This window comes from Mastigoproctus giganteus, chromosome 9, assembly GCF_048544385.1.
Source record: "Mastigoproctus giganteus isolate SK-2022 chromosome 9, ASM4854438v1, whole genome shotgun sequence".
NCBI lineage: Eukaryota > Metazoa > Arthropoda > Arachnida > Uropygi > Thelyphonidae > Mastigoproctus > Mastigoproctus giganteus.
The window spans coordinates 129,208,952-129,230,163 of record NC_143583.1 but is presented as its reverse complement, the minus strand read 5'-3'; the positions used below and the strand labels follow the sequence as shown (position 1 = coordinate 129,230,163).

The window sequence follows — 21,212 nt, the reverse complement described above, 5'->3', positions numbered from 1 at the left end:
TTAACACATAATCCCAGCGCCTCCGTAGCCAGGTGGGCAGGAGCAGCAGTGCATAGCACACGCTTCTTGATTAGACTGGGGTTCGAGCCCGTGCCCTCCAAATATGGAGGATGCGGAAAGGTCAGGGAATGACCACCGCATATCCCCGGAGCAATATGGCCCTAGTTGCTAATGCTCCTAAAAACCAAATAACAAACATATAATCCCTCCTATCGTGTCTGGGCAGAATTGCAGACACATAGACATTGTGGCCTAGCTCGTGGCATTTGCTCAGCATGAGCCTGTATTTTTCCAACAAATCGTCAGATCATGTACTTTTAATGTCATTAGTCCCTACATGAATAATAATATTCTCTTTACGCCCCCTTAAAATCTGACAATCTGTTGGTGACATCATTAATAGTTGGTCCCGGCAGATATACCCTGGTTCTACTCCACCAAGGGCTTACAACACCGGTCAAAATCTTAATACCGGTATTTTAGTATTTTTAATTTATGAAACAGGGATACCGGTATTCCAAAAAAAAACATTTTTCTCAATAAATTTTGATGACAGTTAGGTGCAATAAAGTAAGGAAGAAACAAGTACTGTAATTACTTGAATTCATGTTTTAAATAAACTTTTATTGCAATAATAAATATTCTGAAAAAAATCATTAAAATACAGTTATTCTAAAAACAAAGAAATACATATTGTTACTGCAAAGTTTAGTGATGTTTAAGCATCCACACTACCTGTCCGAATAAAGTGAGCTCTTAAGAAACATATGCAATCAATAGTATGATTGTATAAAATGGATCTAATTTTGGTACATACAGTATTTGATTAGCGGCAGAAAACGCCCTTTCGGATTCTATTCTGGCACTGAAATAATCGTAGACGATCTTAGTCCATATTTTCTAGGCTTCGAATGTTTTTAGCAAAAATAGTTAAAAGTACTTCATTAATTTACGATTCAAGTTCATCTTTTAAAATCTCATTGGAGTCAGGCAATTTCTTATTTTGGAAAGAATTTGCAGAACACTGATGTTCTGTTCCATGTTGGTGTTCCATGGTTGAATTATGTTCATCATTTTCTGAAGGATAAAGACGTTTTATTCAGCGAAGTATAATTTTCACTATAGTATCTTTATTGAGTCTGGGAGAGAGTAAAGAGTGGGAATAAAGAAGAGAGCAAAGAGTGCAGTTAAGGAATTCTTCACATATATAAATGCAAAGAACAGAAGGACAAATCAGATTGGACCCTTATGTAATAGACGTGGGATAGTATTAGATACCATAGATGAAGTTGTAGATGAACTCAACAGTTACTTTGCATCGATATTTACATTAAAAAAAAAACCCTTTGTGTCAATGAGATATTATGGAAGTAAAGTTGAAAAAATGTAATTAATGATGTTGAAATTTCAAATGATTACAGCACCTACAAGTGAGTAAGGCTCCTGTGATTGATGGCATATACCCTATAATCAGGGCTTAGAGGGGGAACAGGTATCCTGTGCGTTATCAGACACTCAGCCTAAAACAGGATATTAGAGCTGGAAAAGGAATTAGAAAATGTTAATTGGAATATCACTGGTTTGGCTGAAACAAGAAGAAGAAATGAATCACTTATAAGTTTATCAAGTGGAAATCTGCTGTACACCAATGGAAACAGTGAAAGGAGTGAAGGTGGAGTTGGGTTTCTGGTCCATAAAGATTTTAAAAACAACATTTTGGAATTCAAAAGTACATCACCAAGGGTGTCAAGACTAATACTCAAGATTTCTAAGAGGTACAAGCTAAAGATTATAATGATTTATGCACCAACATCGAGCCATGATGATGAAGAGGTTGAAGAAATGTACACCGAAATTGAGAGTCTTCTAGATGAGCAGAAAACCCACTACACTATTATTATGGGAGACTTCAATGCTAAGGTTGGACAAAACAGTGCAGAAAGGGGAACTATAGGAAATTTTGGAATTGGTGAAAGAAATGAAAGAGGTGAAAGACTTGTGGAATTTGCAGAATCTCAAGGACTGTCAGTAATGAACACTTTTTTCAAGAAAAGGGAGAACAGAAAGTGGACATGGAAAAGTCCGAATGGATTAACTACTAATGAAATCGACTTCATCCTCACTAACAGAAGATATATTGTGAATGATGTTACCATCCTGAATAAGGTAAATGTTGGAAGTGATCACAGAATGGTAAGATGTACACTTGATATAGATGTAGGAAAGGAAAAAACTGACTCGAGTAAATAATACAAAGGTCTTCGAGATAACAGAAGAGGAGAAAAGGCAGTATGTACTGGAACTTAAGAACAAGTTTGAGCTTCTGCAGACTGCTCAGGACCAAGATTATTACAACTTTTTGAAAGTGATAAAGCCCAAGAAACCTATAGGGAAAAAGATATCCAAAGAAGAAAAAATTAGTCAAGAAACACTTGTCATGATGAACCGAAGACGACAAATGAAAAGCAAGAAAAACACTGACAGGGAGAAAATCGAGTATACTGAGTTATACAAAGCCATTAGAAAGAGACTCAGAGAGGACATAAGAAGATTTAACAGAAGGAAAGTAGAACAAGCATTAAGGGAAAACAAAGGATTTAAATCAGCAGCCATGAGCAGTAATACAGAAAGACAAATGATACTGAAACTGAAGAATAGCGATGGTGTACTTATAAACAGCAGAGAAGGCATAATTCAAATAGCAGAAGACTACTATAGAGAATTATACAAGGAGCAGGGGTATGATGCCAGCAGTGGGGAAGATGGATTGCAAAGTAGCAACACATACGACATACCCGATATTCTTCCTGATGAGGTAGAACATGCATTGAAGAAAATGAAGAATCAGAAAGCCCCGGGGGAAGATGACATTACTATAGAGTTGTTAAAATTGGGAGGAAGAGACATAACACAAAAACTGGCAAGGCTCTTCACAAAGTGCATTAGAAAAGGTGTGACGCCTAAACAGTGGAATAATGCAATCATAGTTTTGCTGCATAAGAAAGGAGATAAATCAGAAATTGGAAATTATAGACCAATTAGCTTATTATCCCACATCTACAAGTTGTTCACAAAGGTCATTACTAACAGATTAGAAAGAATACTTGATGAGAATCAACCGAAAGAGCAAGCTGTCTTTAAGACAGGATTCTCAACTATGGGTCACCTTCACGTAATATCACAGCTAATGGAGAAAGCAAATGAATATAAAACACCATTATGCCTGGCATTTGAGGATTATGAAAATGCATTTGACTCCATACAGCATGAGGCAATGTTCCTGGCACTGGAAAGACAAGGCATTGATACCGCATATATTATGATTTTGAAGAAAATATATGAGTGTGCTACCTCCTTTATTAGACTAGACAAAGACAGTAGGAAATTTAAAATTGAGAAAGGAGTTCGACAAGGAGACAATATCTCCGAAGCTGTTTACTGCTGCCCTTGAGGAAGCTTTCAGAAGATTAGACTGGTCGCAGAAAGGAGTCAATGTGAACGGAATGTACCTAAACCATTTACGATTTGCAGATGACATCGTGGCCATAAGCCACGATCCCAAAGAATTAGAGGAAAATCTTAATCAGTTATGCACAGCTAGTAAGGATTTTGGACTAAAGATGAATATGGCTAAAACAAAAGTAATGATGAACAAGTATGGCACAGAAAGGGAAATAATGATTGAAGGAGCAGTAATTGAAAAGGTGGAGTCATATACTTATCTGGGACAAGTTATTAGCTGTAATAATGATAAATGGCTGGAAGTCAAGAGAAGAATAAATTTTGGATGGATAGCATTCAGGAAATATCGTCACATACTGAAGAGCAATATCCCAGTTTGTCTGAAACGTAAAATAATGAACCAATGTATACTCTCCACCATGACTTATGGAAGTGAAACTTGGGCACTCACCAAAAGAATGGAAGAGAAGCTGAGAACTACACAGCGAAGAATGGAAGAGAAGCTGAGAACTACACAGCGAAGAATGGAACGAATCATATTGGGAATCAGACTGTTAGATAAGAAGAAAAATACATGAATTAGGCAGCAAACTCAAGTAAAGGACATTCTTATCAAAACTAAAGAACTAAAATGGTCTAGGGCAGGGCACATAGCTCGAAGACGATGACAGATGGACTAAGAAAATAACAGAATGGTATCCAAGAGGAGCTAGAAGAAAACCTGGAAGACAAAGGCGGAAATGGATAGATGAAATTCACGAGTTTGTGGGTAGTAAATGGATGGCCAGTGCTCAAAACAGAAGGAACTGGAAAGTTGCTGGAGAGGCCTTCATCCTGCAGTGGATTGAAAATGGCTGATGATGATGACCCTATAATCTTTATGGAGGTGGCAAGTGAGCGCATTGAACCATTAAGGCTAGTTATGAGAGCATCACTGGACTCAGGAAAAAATCCGTTGGATTGGTGTAAATTTACATAAAAGTGGTTCTAGGAGTGTAACGGGAAATTACCGACTAGCCAGTCTAACTTCAGCAGTAGGGAAAATCATGGAGGCAATGATCAAGAGTGGAATTCAGGATCATTTAGATGGAAATGGAATTCCATCTAAATACACAGCATGGTTTTGTAAAGGGAAAATCATGTTTAACAAATCTGGTTAGGCATTTTGACAGGTCACTCGTGAGATGGATTTAGGGAATAATTTCGACATTGTTTATTTGTATTTCGGCAAAGCATTTGACTCAGTTCCACACGAGTGGTTACTTTATAAGTTGGAGCAGGCTCGAATCATAGGGAAAATCCTTAGATGGATAGCACGATGGCTTGAGGGCACCAGGCAGAGGTTTGTGATAAATGGTTATTCCTCAGATTGGGTTAATGTAAGAAGTGGGGTTCCCTAAGGATCAGTATCAGGACCACTGTTTTTTTTGATTATCTTAAATGACATCCACGAAGGGATGGAGGGCGTGCGGTCTAAATTTGCAGATGATGTTAAGATCAGTAGAGTAGTTAATGATTGCCGCCAAGCAGAACTGCTTCAGAGTGATCTAGATAGACTTCTGGGATTGTCAGAAAAGTGGCAGCTATGCTTTAATTCAGCAAAATGCAAGGTCTTACACCTGGGGAACAGCAACCCCAAAATAACTAATACAATTGGTAGAGTTGAACTAAAGTCAGTAGTGTAGCAACGGGACTTGGGAGTTACGATATGGTCAGACATGAAGTTGTCCAAGAATTGTGGGCAGGTTGCAATGTTGCATGGTGTCCTATCGATGATTTTTTGAACATTTGCTAGTAGAGATAACGACATAATCACATAAAGGTGATTTTATAACTTTTATGTGATTAAATTAAAAATAGTTATTTTTTAAAAATTAGTACCGAAAAACCGGTATTTTTTGTATCAATACTGGTGTTTCAATACCGGAAAAAAATGACCGGGATCCTGGTATTGTAAGCCCTAACTCCACCTATCCTTATTACAAAAAATATTCCCTGTTTCCCTGACAATAGAGTCTCCTAATAAAACAAAGTCCTTTTGAATCAGAGTAGCTTGCACTTGGTTTGCATATGGAATCATTTTGTAAAATACTTCATATTTTTAAAATATAAGATATTATATCTATTTTTCAAACTATACCTGCCTCTCTGATTCTCCCTTCTCTCTCTTCAGCTTTCCCTGATAATCAGCATATGTACTTCCTCTTGGAACTACACCAGCAATGAAGTCATGAAGATCTGGACCTTCTAAAATTTTATTCTTTTTTTCATCAGTAACAGTGGTGGGCTCCGTTATTCTACTTGTGTAATGTGTTGTGGTAACTGTTGGCTGAAAATGAAGATAGTAAACAATATAACATATCTATATAATAAAAACTTCATTATACTAACAGCTGAGAAAAATCCAGAACTCTTGCAGAAGACTGTCATTATGGATGTATCAATGGTGCTATCCCATCCACCTTACTGTTTATTGCTATGTAATTAACATCAACTTCTGATTCAGTATCTTATATACAAGCAGAACCCAAAAATAACTGTACTAAAACTGATGCAACTCAGGTAAGTGATTGAACAATGGGGAGCTCAATTCTGCTAAGGAAGAAGTTACGTTTCTTCAGTCTGAGAAAATAATGCATGACCTAGAAGTAATTAACAAATTTTATGACATGGATATACCATTAGAAGATTATAGTAAGTGAAATGATTGGAAAGCCGAGTCATTACAATAAGTGAAACATACAAGCAACATGCAATTAATAAAGATCCACATAGGCATATCATGTCACTAACTTATTGTTCTAGCAAAATGAGAGTTACAAATTTGCAAAAGCATGTAAGAAAACAATCACATTAGAATTGCAGTTTAAAGTGTTCATTATAATCAGTGCTTAAAATCCTTAACAATCTGAATGCTAATATTTAGTAAAACATAAGATTAAATATGTAATACAGTCAGTTCTGCTGTAACACGCATTTTTGCGATGTGAATTTGCTCCAACGCAACTGATATATTACGGAACAATGTGATTTTTGCATTGGCTCATGAGCAATTTCGCCTGCGAGTAACACCAGGAGAACACAAAACTCGGCACCAAGCTAAACGTAATGACCTGTGCTGCAGTACATACAAGTTTACAAAACTTAAAAAATGTCAAATGTGTGAAAGCTATATATATCCCATTTACTGTAGTTGTATTGGTCGGAGACATACTGTTGTCATTCACTGTATTCACAAGATTGAAGGCCGACTCACGTTTTCAGGAACTCACATTCTTCTGTTCGAACAGAAATTTCATGAGGCGAGATAGGGCAAGCGGCAGAGCACATTGCTGGAGGTTACTACCACAAAACAATAAAAACAATTTGCAGTTCCCCATTTATTGGGCTTTTTAGTTAGTTCAATATAATTATAAACACGTAGTAAACTCAATTTTACTGCATTTGTGATAACACTGATAGCTGGAATTCTGTGGGTTTTTACGTTATTATGGTGAAATGTGTTTCCCCTTCCATGAAATCTCCAATCATATAAAAAACATAAATAAATTTTCAGAATCTTCTCTTCTTTCCTACTTTTTAAGCTTCGTAAACTTGTTACTCCATATCTCATTTTTGTGTGCCGCGTTTGTCATTATTGACTGCTTATCTTTTTTACTGTTTTAAATTTTACAATCCAAAAAAAGAAGAAAATGTCAGTGAACAGAAATATCAATCAAACAAAACATATCTTGTCAAGGTAAACTGCTATATTTACTGTAATATTTATTTATTTATTTATTAGTATGAACTAGAGCTATAATGCTCAATACATTCTACGTTGATATATGAATATTTGTAAAAGAATAAGAGTTTACCTCAATATGATACGTAGAACACTTCCATATGATACGCTCCAGAAATTAAAACGAAAACAATTAAAAAATAGAAAATCTTACATTACAGTAAGAAATAATTAAAAATAATTAAAAATCAAATGAACACAATAAAAATCAATTTAACACAATTAAAAATTAACTAAAAAATTAATTTAACAAAAAAAAATGCAAAATTTTTCTTCCTGAAGCTGACAATACTTATCAACTGTATGTCATGATCACAGGAATGAAAATTGCTGAAGCATTGTCAGCTTCAGGAAGGAAAATCGTTTTGCAACTTTTTTCGCTAAATTAATTTTTTACTTAAATTTTAATTGCGTTAAAGTGATGAAAATCGTTTTGCAACTCTTTTCGCTAAATTAATTTTTTACTTAAATTTTAATTGTGTTAATTTGATTTTTAATTATTGTTAATTATTTTGTATTGTAATCTAAGATTTTCGAATTTTTAATTGTTTTCGTTTTAATTTCTGGAGAGTATCATACGGAAGTGTTCTATGTATAATATTGAGGTAAACTTCTCTTATTCTTTTACAATTATTTATTTATTAGAAATTTTGGTGTTTAAACCTGTGTTAGCAATTTTATTGAGTTTCTAACTGTTATTAGTGTTTTACTTACCATAATATTTTTTTTGGGTGTTCTGCCCCTATCCCTATTTTCCCCAAAAGTCCAGTTGTTGTTAATGTATGAACTACCATACTGTGGAGATTTTTAGGAAAACATGTACCATGTATATTAGCATTAGTAGAGGCATTTGATGCAAGAAAGCAAGCTTATGCAGCATCAGCCAAAAAAAAAAATAAAGTAAAATAAATAAATAAAAAATAACCACTTCCACTTCACCCCTCTGTTCGTTTGAAATACCTGTCCAGCTGAGCCTTAAACTTATTTAGGCTATCAACTTCCACGACAAGGGATAGAAGTCTGTTCCACCTACCAACAACCCGCTGGCTAAAGGCAAATTTCCACACATCTATCCTACATCTGTCTTTCCTCAATTTGAATTTATGCCCTCTCAGGTGATTATTCTGAGCAAGAGGAAGAATCCCATCAGCATTGAGCATGCTCAACCCATTCAAGGCTTTGTACACCTCTATCAGATCACCTCACTGGTGCCTAGTCTCCAGACACTGTAATTCGCAAAACTTAAGCCTTTCTTCGTAAGAGCACCCCTTTGTTCCATTCACTAATCTTGTTGCCCTTCTCTGTACTCGTTCCAGCAGCTCTACATCCTTCTTGAAATTAGACCTCCAGGCCTGTATACAGTACTCTAGGTGTGGCCTGACCATTGCCTTATACAAGGGAATAATCACCTCCTTATCCCTGCTAGAAAAATTCCTATATATCATTGATAATACACCATGAGCTACTCTTGCAGCCCGTCTGCACTGCTCAGAGAACTTCATATCTGCCTGCACAACCACCCCCAGGTCCCTTTCATTCTCTACCACTGTCAGTGTAGTACCACAGAGTTCATACGTTGCTCTGGGGTTGCTGTTTCCATATGTAGTACTTTACATTTGTCAATGTTAAACTTCATTTGCCACCTCTCAGCCCATCTGCTCAACCTTTCCAGATCCTTTTGCAGCAGCATAGTGTCAGTAGTGTCCTTGACAACCCTACCAACCTTCGTATCGTCTGCAAACTTGGACATTAAGCTTGATATACCATCATCAATATCATTTATAAATACAGAAAACAATAAAGGACCCAATACTGAACCCTGAGAGACTCCACTAATAACATTAGTCCACGATGAGCAGTGTCCATTGATTAGCACTCTGTCTTCTCCCCCTTAACCACCCCTTTATCCATAGCAGCAATTTGCCTCCAATGCCACACTGCTCCAATCTGTGCAGCAGTCTTCCATGTGCAACAGTATCAAAAGCCTTTCTAAGATCCAAGTATATAATATCAAAGTTATTCCCTGTATCCCGTTCTTTTGTGACTGCATCATAGTATCCAATCAAATTGGTCAGGCAAGACTTCCCCTTAACAAAACCATGCTGTGTCCGAGCTATAACTGAAGTCTTGTCTAGATGATCCTGCAGTGCTTCTTTAACCAGTGCCTCCATTAATTTTCTGGGAACAGAAGTTAAACTCACAGGTCTATAATTACTTGTGTCAGCCTTTGATCCTCCTTTGTGAATTGGGGTCACATTTGCACATCTCCAGTCCATGGGTACCTCCCTGAGTCCAAGGAAGCTCTCATAATTATGGCTAAGGGTTTGCTTACTTCCTTTGCTGCCTCTTTTAATATAACTGGATAGATCCCATCCACCCCAGGTGCCTTTCTTGTGTTTATCTTCAACAATTTCTCCTCCACTTTACTCTCACTTATTACAAGATTATCTAGCTTCCTGCCAGAGTTGAATACACCCTCTGGCATTCCCCTCGCTGAATAACTCCTCATGTGTGAATGTTGATGCAAAATATTCATTTAGTTTGTTAGCTACCTGAGCAGGATCATGAACAGTTGACCCATCGATATCAAGTGGACCAATCTGATTCATCCCCTTCCTTCTAGAGTTTACATAAGTAAAGAACTCTTTGCTGTTTTTCTTCGCATCCCTTGCCAAGGATTTCTCGTAATCTGCCTTCGCCTGCCTAACCTCCTTTGTAACTTGGTTACAGATCAACTTGTATCTATCATAGGCTTCTGTGTCACGTGTTAATTTGTATGTATCCCATGCATTTTTCTTCTCTGCCATATGCCTCATTAGTTCATCTGACATCCATTTAGGCCTAAACCTTGAACAATATTTCTTAGTTGCTATGTACAAACCTAGTAGCTTCCAAGATAAGTTCTTTGAATGCTTCCCATTTTGAATTTGCTGTTGGTAACATCATCAGTTGATCCCACTGTATAGAATTTAAATACTGTCTCAGTCCATCGTAGTCGCCTTTACGAAAGCAATACCCCTTCCCTTTACCCCTAAAGGGCAACAAGATTAGCGAATGGAACAAATGGGTGCTCTTACGAAGAAAGGCTTAAGTTTTGCAAATTACAGTGTCTGGAGACTAGGCACCAGCGAGGTGATCTGATAGAGGTGTATAAAGCCTTGAATGGTTTGAGCATGCTCGATGCTGATGGGATTCTTCCTCTCGCTCAGAATAATCACCTGAGAGGGCATAAATTCAAATTGAGGAAAGACAGATGTAGGATAGACGTGCGGAAGTTTGCGTTTAGCCAGCAGGTGGTTGGTTGGTGGAACAGACTTCCATCCCTTGTCGTGGAAGTTGATAGCCTAAATAAGTTTAAGGCTCAGCTGGACAGGTATTTTGAACGAACAGAGGGGTGAAGTGGAAGTGGTTTTTTTTTTTTTTTTGGCTGATGCTGCATAAGCTTGCTTTCTTGCACCAAATGCCCCTACTAATGCTAATGGTAGTTACCTCTTTGAGTAAATCCCACTTCAGAACACTGTGATCACTGCCACCTGGTGGTTCATTTATCTGCAGATTCTTAATGCATGAAGAATCACTACTGATAATCAAATCAAGAGTATTACTCCCTCTAGTTGCCTCCCTAACATGCTGATGTAGAAAACAATCATCCAATAAATCCACAAAAGCCTTGCTAGTGTGTGAGTGACCAGCCCCCAAATTCCAGTCTGGGAAATTAAAATCCCCCATTATAAGACTCTCTGATTTACTGGCCCACTCTATTTCTCTGTACAGTTTCTTATTATACTCATCAGAGTCATTAGGCCTATAGCACACTCCTACTCTCAATTTTGATCTCCCAATGCTTATGTCACACCAAACTGACTCGACACTGCACTGTCCAGCGATGTCGACTGGCTTCACTTCCTTGGATTGTATGTGTTTCTTAACTAATAGCATAAGCCCTCCTCCCTTCCTATCCTGTCTATCCTTTCTGTAGACATTGTACTCTCCAAATTCCAGTTCTGCATTCCTTATATCTGTGTGACACCACGTCTCTGAAATGCCAACAATATCTGCCTTTGATGTTTTGAGCAATACCTCAAATTCATCAAATTTATTTACTAAACTCCTAGCGTTGGTGTACACACAAGTATACATGCACCTGCTCTTCCTCTTAGCCACCCTAACACAACCCATGTGTTTACTTGTACCCCCATGATTCCCAGCAGTCTCTGGAATATCCTGCATCTTATTTTCCAGGCTGCTGCTCATTCCAATTGAAGCAGTGCAAGAATCACTTTCTCCTCTGCCAGTGGCTACTGTTAATCTATTAGTCCTTGTATCCCCCCAATCTAGCAGTTTTCCGACCCACCTAACACTGCCTTGATAGCATCAGCAAACATTCTTGCACCCTTTTCTATTTAAGTGTATCCCATCCCTGTAGAAGCAGTCTCTCCTGTTAACAAGTACAGACCAGGCTGGCTGAAAAAAATTCTATCCCTTGAGCCCTGCACAGTCTTTCCAGGGCCGAATTGATCGACAGAGCTCTCATCATATACTCCCTCCTATTGTGTCTGGGCAGAATTGCAGACACTTTCAAATTCAACCCTAATTCACGCCTTTTTTCATCAGTTACCTGTACTTGTTAAGTAATTCCGCTGGTCTCCTACTCTTAATATCATTAGTGCCAACGTGTACAACTATATCACCTTTTGTGCCCTTAAAAGATGATATCCGCTCTACAACGTCATCAACCTTTGCCACTGGCAGACATACCCTGGTCCTGTTCCACCTATCCTTTTTACAAAGCATGTTTTCCATTTCCCTGACAATAGAGTCACCAAGAACTACTAGTTCCTTTGGGACCAGCGCATTCTGCCTTGGGGGTTGCCGCTGTGATTGAAGAGAATTACAGCAGTAATTTATACTACAATGCATTAAATTAGAGGAAATTTTGGAATGCGCTTACAAAAGACCATAAGGCCTGCTGAGGCTATCTTATCTCCTCTGAAGTTAGCACTTTCAAAGTTGGCAAAATAATATAAAATAAATTTTTATACAAGAAAGGATTCATTCATTGGAATCCTAACACCTAGATGAATGAAAAACTCAAGAAACATAGTATTTCAATAACCCCTAAACCACACTGGTGAAATATGTCCTTTGTTCCCCTCATTAGCCTTGTTGCCCTTTTCTGTACTCGCATTAGCAACCCTACATTCATCCCAAATTGAGAATTCTAGATCTATACGCAGTACTCAAGGCATGGCCTGACCATTGCCTTATACAAGGGGATAATCACCTCCTTATCCATCCCCACTTGCAAAATTCTTTTATATCACTGACAAGACCCCCATGACCTACTCTGGCAGCCTGTCTGCACTGCTCAGAAAACTTCATATCTGACTACACAATTACCCCCAGATCTCTTTCATTCTCCACTACCCTGAGTGTAACACCACCACCACCCAGTCGATACATTTCTCTGGGGTTACTGCTACCCATATGCAGTACACTGCATTTGCCAATGTTAAACTTCGGTTGCCACTTCTCAGCCCATCTGCCCAACTTTTCCAGATCCTGTTGCAGTAGCATACTGTTATTAACAACCCTGCCAACTTTTGTATCATCTGCAAATTTTGACATTAAGCTTGATATACTTTCATCAATATCATTGATAAATATATAAAACAACAATGGGCTTTGTTGTCCTTTGTTCTAAAAGGCTGTGTATGAATTATTACTGCAGTCTTATCTAGATGATCCTGCAATGCTTCTTCAACCAGTGACTCCATTATTTTCCTTGGAACAGAAGTCAAACTAAAGAGGTCTATAATTACTCGGGTTACCCTTGATTCCCCCCTGTGAACTGGAGATACACTTACATATCTCCAGTCCGCGGGGACTTCCCCCGAGTCCAAGGATGCTCTCATAATTATGGCTAAGGGTTTGCTTACTTCCTTTGCCACCTCCTATAATATAACTGGATAGATCCAATCTACCTCAGATGCCTTTCTTATGTTTAACTTCAACGATTTCTCCTCCATTTTTCTCTCAATTATTACAAAGTCATTTAACTCCATGTTAGAGTTTGATAAACATCTGGCCCTCTCCTCCTTGAATAACTACTCATGTTTTAATATAGATGTAAAATAATCATTTAGTTTGGCAACTATCTGAGAATGATCATCTACAGTCAAACCATTGATATCAAGTGGATCAATCTGATTCATCCCCTTCCTTTTAGAGTTTATATAAGTAAAGTCTTTGCTGTTTTTCATTGCATCCTTTGCCAAAGATTTCTCATAATCTACCTTTGCTTGCCTAGCCTCCTTTGTGACATATTACAGACTAGCTTGTATCTATCACATGTGCATCCCATGCATTTTTCTTCTCTGCCATGAGTCTCATTAGTTCATCTGATATCCATTTGGGCCTAAACCTAGAACAGTGTTTCTTTGTTGGAACAAAACGCCTAGTAGCTTCCAAAATTACTTCCTTGAATGCTTCCATTTAGAATTTGCTGTTGGTAACATTATCAGTTGGTACCACTGAATAGAACTTAAAAAATCTCTGAGACCACTGTACTCATCTTTATGAAAGCAAAAACCCTTCCCTTCACCCCTGATGGTAGTTACATCTTTAAGTAAATCCTACATCGGTACACTGTGATCACTGCCACCTGTAAATTCTTAATGCATGAATAATCACTACTGATAATTAGATCAAGAGTGTTACTTCTTCTTGTTGCCTCTCTACAATGCTGCTGCTGTAGAAAACAATCATCCAATATATCCACCAAAAGCCTTTCTAGTGAGCGGGTGACCAGCCCACAAGTTCCAGTCTATATCTGGGAAGTTAAAATCCCCCATTATAAGATACTCTGATTTACTGGCCCACTCTATTCTCTGTAAAATTGTTCATTGTGCTCGTCAGTCATTATGCCTATAACAAACTCCTACCCTCATTTTTGCTTTCTTAGTAATTATGTCACACCAAACTGACTCACCATTGCACTGTCGTTCTATGTCAACTGGATACACTTCCTTAGATTTTGTTTGTTTCTTAACTAACAGCATAACCCTTCCTCCCTTCTCATCCTTTCTGTATATTTTATTCCCCAAATTCCAATTCTGCATCCATTATATCTGAGTGACAAAACGTCTCTGGTATCCCAACAATATTCGCCCTGGATGTCTTAACCAGCACTTCAAATTCATCAAATTTATTTACTATACTCCTAGAATTGGTGTACATGCAAGTATACATGCATCTGTTCTTACTCTTAGTTATCCTAACACGGTCCATGTATTTACTTGTTTCATGACTCTCAGCAGTTCCTGAAGTCCCCAGCAACTTGCTTTCCGGGCTGCTGCTCATTCCAATAGAAGCAGTGCAAGAGTCATTTCCACCTCTGCCTGCGGCTACTGTTAACCTTTTAGTCTGTGAATCACCACAAGCTAGAAGTTTTCTGATCCACCTAACATTGCCTTGACAGCTTCAGCAAATATTCTTGCACCCTTTCCATTTAAGTGTATCCCATCCCTGTAAAAGCAATCTCTCCTGTTAACAAGCACAGACCATGCTGCGAAATATTTTACCCTATGAGCCCTGCACAGCCTCTCCAGGGCTGAAGTGACTGACAAGGCTCTCATCATATACTCCCTCCTATTGTGTCTGGGCAAGATTGCAGACACATTCAAATTTAACCCTAACTTGCGACTTTTTTTCAACACTGACCTGTACTTGCTTAGTAAATCTGCAGATCGCCTACACTTAATGTCATTAGTGCCAATGTGTATAATGATATCACCTTTAGTGCCCTTAAATGATGATATCTGCTCTACAACATCATAAACTTTTTCCCCTGGCAGACATACCCTGGTCCTATTCCACCTATCCTTTTTGCACAATATATTTCCCGTTTCTCTACCAACTGAGTCACTGACAATAACTAGCTCTTGTGGGACTAGCACATTCTGCCCTGAAGGTTGCTGCTGTGTTGCCTGGTGCACAAGAGTGAGCTCTGGCATTGAGTTGGGCAGCTGAGAGTTTGATGGTCCCCCCCATTTTAATTCCTTCGAGGACATCTACCTGACTTTTCAAGCACTCATAGATGCCCATCAGAATGCTGAGTTGACACCTAATTTCTTCACATTCTCTACACCTAGCACAGGGCCAAATTTCCCATTAGGCACCATAGGCACAGTGCCTAGGGCCTGAGAAATTTTTAGGGCTTACAAAGGAAGGAAAAAAAAAATAATAATAATAATAAAAAAAAAAAAAAAAACAGTTCACTCTTTTCACTGACTAACAAAAAACGAGCTGAGAAAACGTGCACAATCGACTCTAGGAGCTTCAATATGCATACACTATCTAGAGACTGTTCTCGAAATAGACGAACTGATGTGCTCGTTGCTCCATCAATTGAGTGTTTATCATTTATTACAGTTGAAACTTGAGTCACATTAATTGACGTGATTTGCAGTCAAAGTGTTAAAATAGAAGTGTTAAATAAATAGAAGGGGTAAAAATATTTACTCCCCCCCCCCTTTATAGCACATTTCGGAATAAAAGTGCCTAGGGCCTACGAACACCAAAATTCAGCCCTGACCTAACACACACAAAGACATCCTTCATGGGTAGATCACGTCTAGATCATGGCTAGATTTTTTAAATTTTTTATTTAAAAAAAATCAAAAAATATTATTCTGATGAAATTTGAAAAAAAAAAAAAAAAAAAATTTTTAATATTTTAGACAAAATATAAACATGAATATTTAAACCTTTCATTTTCCCATTTAAAAGACCATCAAGCTTTTGAAAATTTTAAACGTATGCATAAAAATATATTTTTTTAAATTTAAAATTTAAATAGAAAAGATACTATTATTCAGTTGAATTTTCAGATTGTTACAAAATTCATTCCAAATTTGATGGGCTTAACAGCACACAAAATTTGAAACTAGTATATTGCTTCCTCCAGTAGTGGCCATGAATAGTATCCAGCTGTGCAAGTTTTATCAGACTGTCATGCTCACCCACTCACAGATGCAGTGTATTCCAGCAGTTGACAACAAGCTGGCCAAAGTTACTTTCTGAGGTATACTCTTTTAGTTCCCCCCCCCACCCTAAACATTTGTATTTATGTCCTCGGGTGCCAAATATGAGAATTTCATGGTCATTCATTTTGCTATCCCCTCCCAGTGATTTATACACCTCAATCAGATAACTTCCCACCCAAATTATGCATGGTTTTACCTATTATGTTACTAATCATAGTTACCTCATGAACATCCCTTCCTATTTTCACCAGACAGACTGTCCATCTTCAGACACTTCAAGAAGTTTGTCTCTCTTCAGATGCAGCCAACCTTAACACAATATTCCAAATGTAGTCTCACCAAACCAATTAAATTTACTAACCAGTCCTTGCTTGCAGAACATTTTATCTGCAATTTTCTTCATCCACATTGACAATTTCAAATATACTCAGACTTTTGCTGCTTTATCAAAATAGAATGCACAATTCTGTTGGCTGACTGATCAGAAATCTAAATCAATAATAATTTAATTTTCATCAAAACATTTTCTCTCATTCAGTTGTGCCAGGCACTGCTAATTTTGCAACATCTTTATATTTTTATCAGCTAAAATTGTTCTTACTGTTGTAGGCAATAGTCCAAGAAATTGTCCAATACTCACTGCTCATTTTACAGCTTCAAAATGAGAAATAATTTCAATTTTGTTTTCAAAATAAAGGCACTAATATTTGAACTCTGCTAAGCAGACATTTTATTACTTATAATTTACTTTTTGTTTAAAATTTGCAGTTATTATTTGTATTTATTTTATAACTTAAGTGAGATTGTGTCTTACTTGGCCACTGAAATTGCTTATAAACGATTCAGAGTACGAGGGAATTCTGCTGCTATTATCTGTGTTACAGTTAATTGCATTGATCATATTTATTTTGGTGTACTGCTATTTGATATTCTTGTTTTTTATATATTGCATAGGAGTATAATTAATATTAGAACTGTTTTCACTAAGGCTATAATCTAAGTTTATTGCATTACAAAAAGCTGCATAATATAATATATAATGTAAATTGAAGGGTAAGACATATTACTGATGTATAACCTGTAAATATTGTAGTGTTATTACTGCAATTAAATTTAAACAGAAATCATGCTTCAGAATAGGACAGTAAAGCAATGAGCTCAAAGTAACAGGACTGCTATGGCTCAGAGGAGAACTGAGGAGGGCAATTCTCCAATGAATTTTTTATACATTGTTCAATTTTTGCAGAGCTATTTGGAATGAATAAATTCAGCCATTCCAGATAGCTCTGAAATGGCTGTATTGTATCTTTGTGAGTGTTTGGTGCAGAGTTAAAAAATGAAGTGCAAACTCATGTTATGATGACTAGTTTATAAGAGCTTGAAGAACCGGGTTGATGTCCTCAAAGGAATTAAAATGAGGAGTCCACCCAGCTTTCAGTTGCCTACTTCAATGTTAGAGCTTATACTTGTGCATCAGACAAACACAGTAACAATCCTAATGGCAGAAAGCACCAGAAGTAGCTGTTAACAGCTAACTCATAAAGGAGGTAGCTATTGACAGTGGCTCTATTATAACAGAAGTGAGAAATATATCATGTGAAAAGGATAGGTGGAATAGGATTAGGTATGTTAGGGACAAAAGTTAATGATGTTGCAGAGCAATTATCTTTTAAGAGCCATAAAGTGATGCCATCGTATGGTACCAATAATGTTAAAGATAGGAGATCTGAGGATTTACTTAACAGGTGTAGGAAAATGTTGAAAGAAAGTTGAGTTAGGATTAAATTTGAAACTGTCTGAAATTCTGCCCACATATGATAGAAGCCTTGTTAATCAATTTAGGTCCTGGAAAGACCATGCAAGGCTGATGGCTTAGAATTTTTCTCAGCATGATCTCTGCTTATTAAAAAGAAAGACTGTTTTCATGAATGGAATACGCTTAAACAGAAGGGGGTGCATAAATATTTGCTAAAGCAATGTTAGATGGGTCAGAAAACTGTTAGCTTGAGGGGAAGCTAAACAGGCTAACAGCAGACATATGTGGAGGTGAAATTGATCCTTGCATTGTTTCCACTAGGATACAAATCAACCAGAAAAACAAGGTGATGGATTACAAAGGCCTGCTCGTGACCCTCGTGGAACAAGGAATCAATAACTGCTAATATTAACAAGAGCAAAAAGGCTCACATATATTTGCTTGTATACTAAGGCTAGTAGTACAGTAAATAAATTTGAGGAATTTGAAGTATTGGTTAGGTCATCAAATGTAGACATATCAGGGAATGCACAGAAATACAGTAAATGTAAACAAGTCTGCAATCAACTCACTATTGAGGTTAGGCTGATTATAAGAAATCTTTGGCTAAGAATGTAGAGAAAAGTAGCAAAGAAGGAAAAAAAAACCCACTACCAATAGACTGTACTGAGAATTTTTCTGCATCCACAAATACAGGTTATCCACCAACCTCCTTAACAAAACTAAAACATTGTGTGAATATGGTACATGATACAAATCTGAAACCATTTCCACACAATAGAGAACATCTTCAAGTTTTTATTCACGAACCAGAAAAGTGCATTCTGCAATAGACAAAAGGATAACTGCAATCATGATGGAATTTACCAACCTTGAGGTAGCACAGTGCATAACTTGATTCAACAAGCTGCAGTCTGCTACCACTATTATGCATAAATTTCCAAGTATGGTTTATACAGAAACTAATAAGTAGACTTACAGTTCTGTTCTCCAATGTAATGGAAAATTTATAAAGGAGACCTGCTTGGGCAACCATCCCAGGTGAGTGGCAGTTGAACAAAGGTCAATGAGGCAGTTGAATGGTTTGAGGAAGTTTTACATAAAATTCAGAGAAATTCATACAAACCTGAGTTGTGCTTAACATGTCACTGACAGTGTATAACATGTTACATGTTATGTTGGGTGCCTCCGTTTTTTTTTTTTTTTTTTTTGGTAGTTGTTGGCGCATCGGCTTCTGTGGCCATAATGCACCTACCAAAGTTTTTGCAGTACTTTGATCCAAGCCCGAGGCAGGATTCGAACCCGCGACCTTTGGGTTGCCAGGCAGGTGCCTCCGTAGCCAGGTGGGAAGGAGCAGCAGTGCATAGCACACGCTTCTTGATTAGACCGGGGTTCGAGCCCATCGCCACCAAATACAGAGGATGCAGAAAGGTCAGAGAATGACCACCGCATATTCCCGCAGCAATGTGGCCTCAGTTGCTAATGCTCCTAAAAACCAAATAACAAACAAACAACATGTTATGTTGCATGTCTGAGGATTCAAAACTATATAAGTTACAGCCAGGACTGTAGTGGAGGGTATACCCTCTGGATTTTTTTAGGTGAATAGCGTATAACTTCTGGTTTTTGAAAGACTTGAAAAAACAAATATTATAAAAATTTAATTTCATTAACTATCAGAAGTCTTTCATATGAATCAAAATACAAAAACAAAATGAAAAGTTCACCAGGTCCAAACTAATATTTAGTTGAACCGCCTCTGGCCCTGATGACAGCAGCACACCATTGAAGCATTGACAAGATCAATTTCTGAAGATAATCAACTGATAGCCCGTCGTTCCAAACACGAATTATGGCTTCCTGAAGTTCCCGAAGGGTGTTTGGTTTCTTTCTGGCAACTGCAGATTCCACACAATGCCAACAGTTCTCTACAGGATTCCTGTCCGGGCTGATTCCTGGCCAGCTAACAGTTGTAATGGACCGTTACAACTAATGCAACTTGAACCTCTAATGCAGAAATGAAGCTAAAGTAACTACGCAAGTGCCTACTTACACTTTTCATCTGATGACAAGGAGCAGAGTCGTCCTGAAAGATGCAGTTACTTGGCAGGTTGAAATGGTCTCTAATGGTTGGCAGCAATTTGCCTTCCAATATAGCCAGGTATCCATTAGCATTTACGGAACCTTTTATAAACTGCAGGTGACCTACTCCATGATATGAAATGCACCCCCATATCATTTGGCTGGTAGGGAATTTCACTATAGACACCAGACACCATACAGTCTGGATGGTATTCTTCACCACATCTACAGCGAATCATTTGTCTTCCATCAGAGCCATACACGTTGAATTTCTTCTCATTCAAGAAAATAACTGACTTCCACTGCTTGGGGGTTCATTTGACATGCTCCTTACACCAAATTAATCGGGCCTTTTTCATTTTTTGTGTGTGGAGGGGCTTCTTAGGATGACAGCTACAAGTCCATTTTTGAAGAGGCATTTTCTGACTGTTACTGCACTTGCTACCACTCCCATATGTTTTTCCCATTCTCTTTTCAGCTCAGATGAAGAAGCTTTATGGTTTTTAAGGCATAAGCGCTTCAAAACGCGGTCCTGTTTTGGCGTAGAGATTCGTTTGCATCCAGTTCCTTTTTTCCTATCAGCAGAACCAGTATTCTTGAGTTTGGAAAGAAATCTACTCACTGTTGACTGATTACAAGACACTATAAGCAATGTGATGGGAAGAACATCCTCACATAAAGCAACAATAGCACTCTTTCTTTGTGGTGTCAACTGCACGTAACTCGCCATCCTGACACAAGCAAGGAATGACTGCAACTCTTGCAGAGTGTGCTTATATAGCTGAAAGTAACAGCTGATGCAATATTATGTCATCACCTACGCATGTCAATCTTATCTGATGCAATGTAAAAAATATTGCCATATACTTACATTATTTGGACAATTCAAATTTTAAGGAGTGATGCACTTTCTTTGAACACCAGTGTAGTTATGAGTGAATCACTCATTTATCTGCAGTAAGTGCAAATTAGCATGTTGAATAGAAAGTATTTTATGTGCATATTATAGTATATCACATTTTATTTATGGTATTTTATAGAAGGTATTTTATTGCATTTTAAAATGAGTGATTTTACTGAG

At 37.6% G+C, this 21,212-nt stretch overlaps 1 protein-coding gene across 1 annotated transcript in view; it reads right to left on the bottom strand.

The window, feature by feature from the left end:
* Las (lipoyl synthase, mitochondrial) overlaps positions 1 to 21,212 on the bottom strand; it is a 144,989-nt gene that overhangs the window by 118,168 nt on the left and 5,609 nt on the right. Inside the window, exon 2 of the mRNA XM_090381046.1 lies at positions 5,607 to 5,791. Coding sequence (XP_090237172.1) covers positions 5,607 to 5,791 — 185 coding nt within the window. The remainder of the gene's footprint in view (positions 1 to 5,606; positions 5,792 to 21,212) is intronic.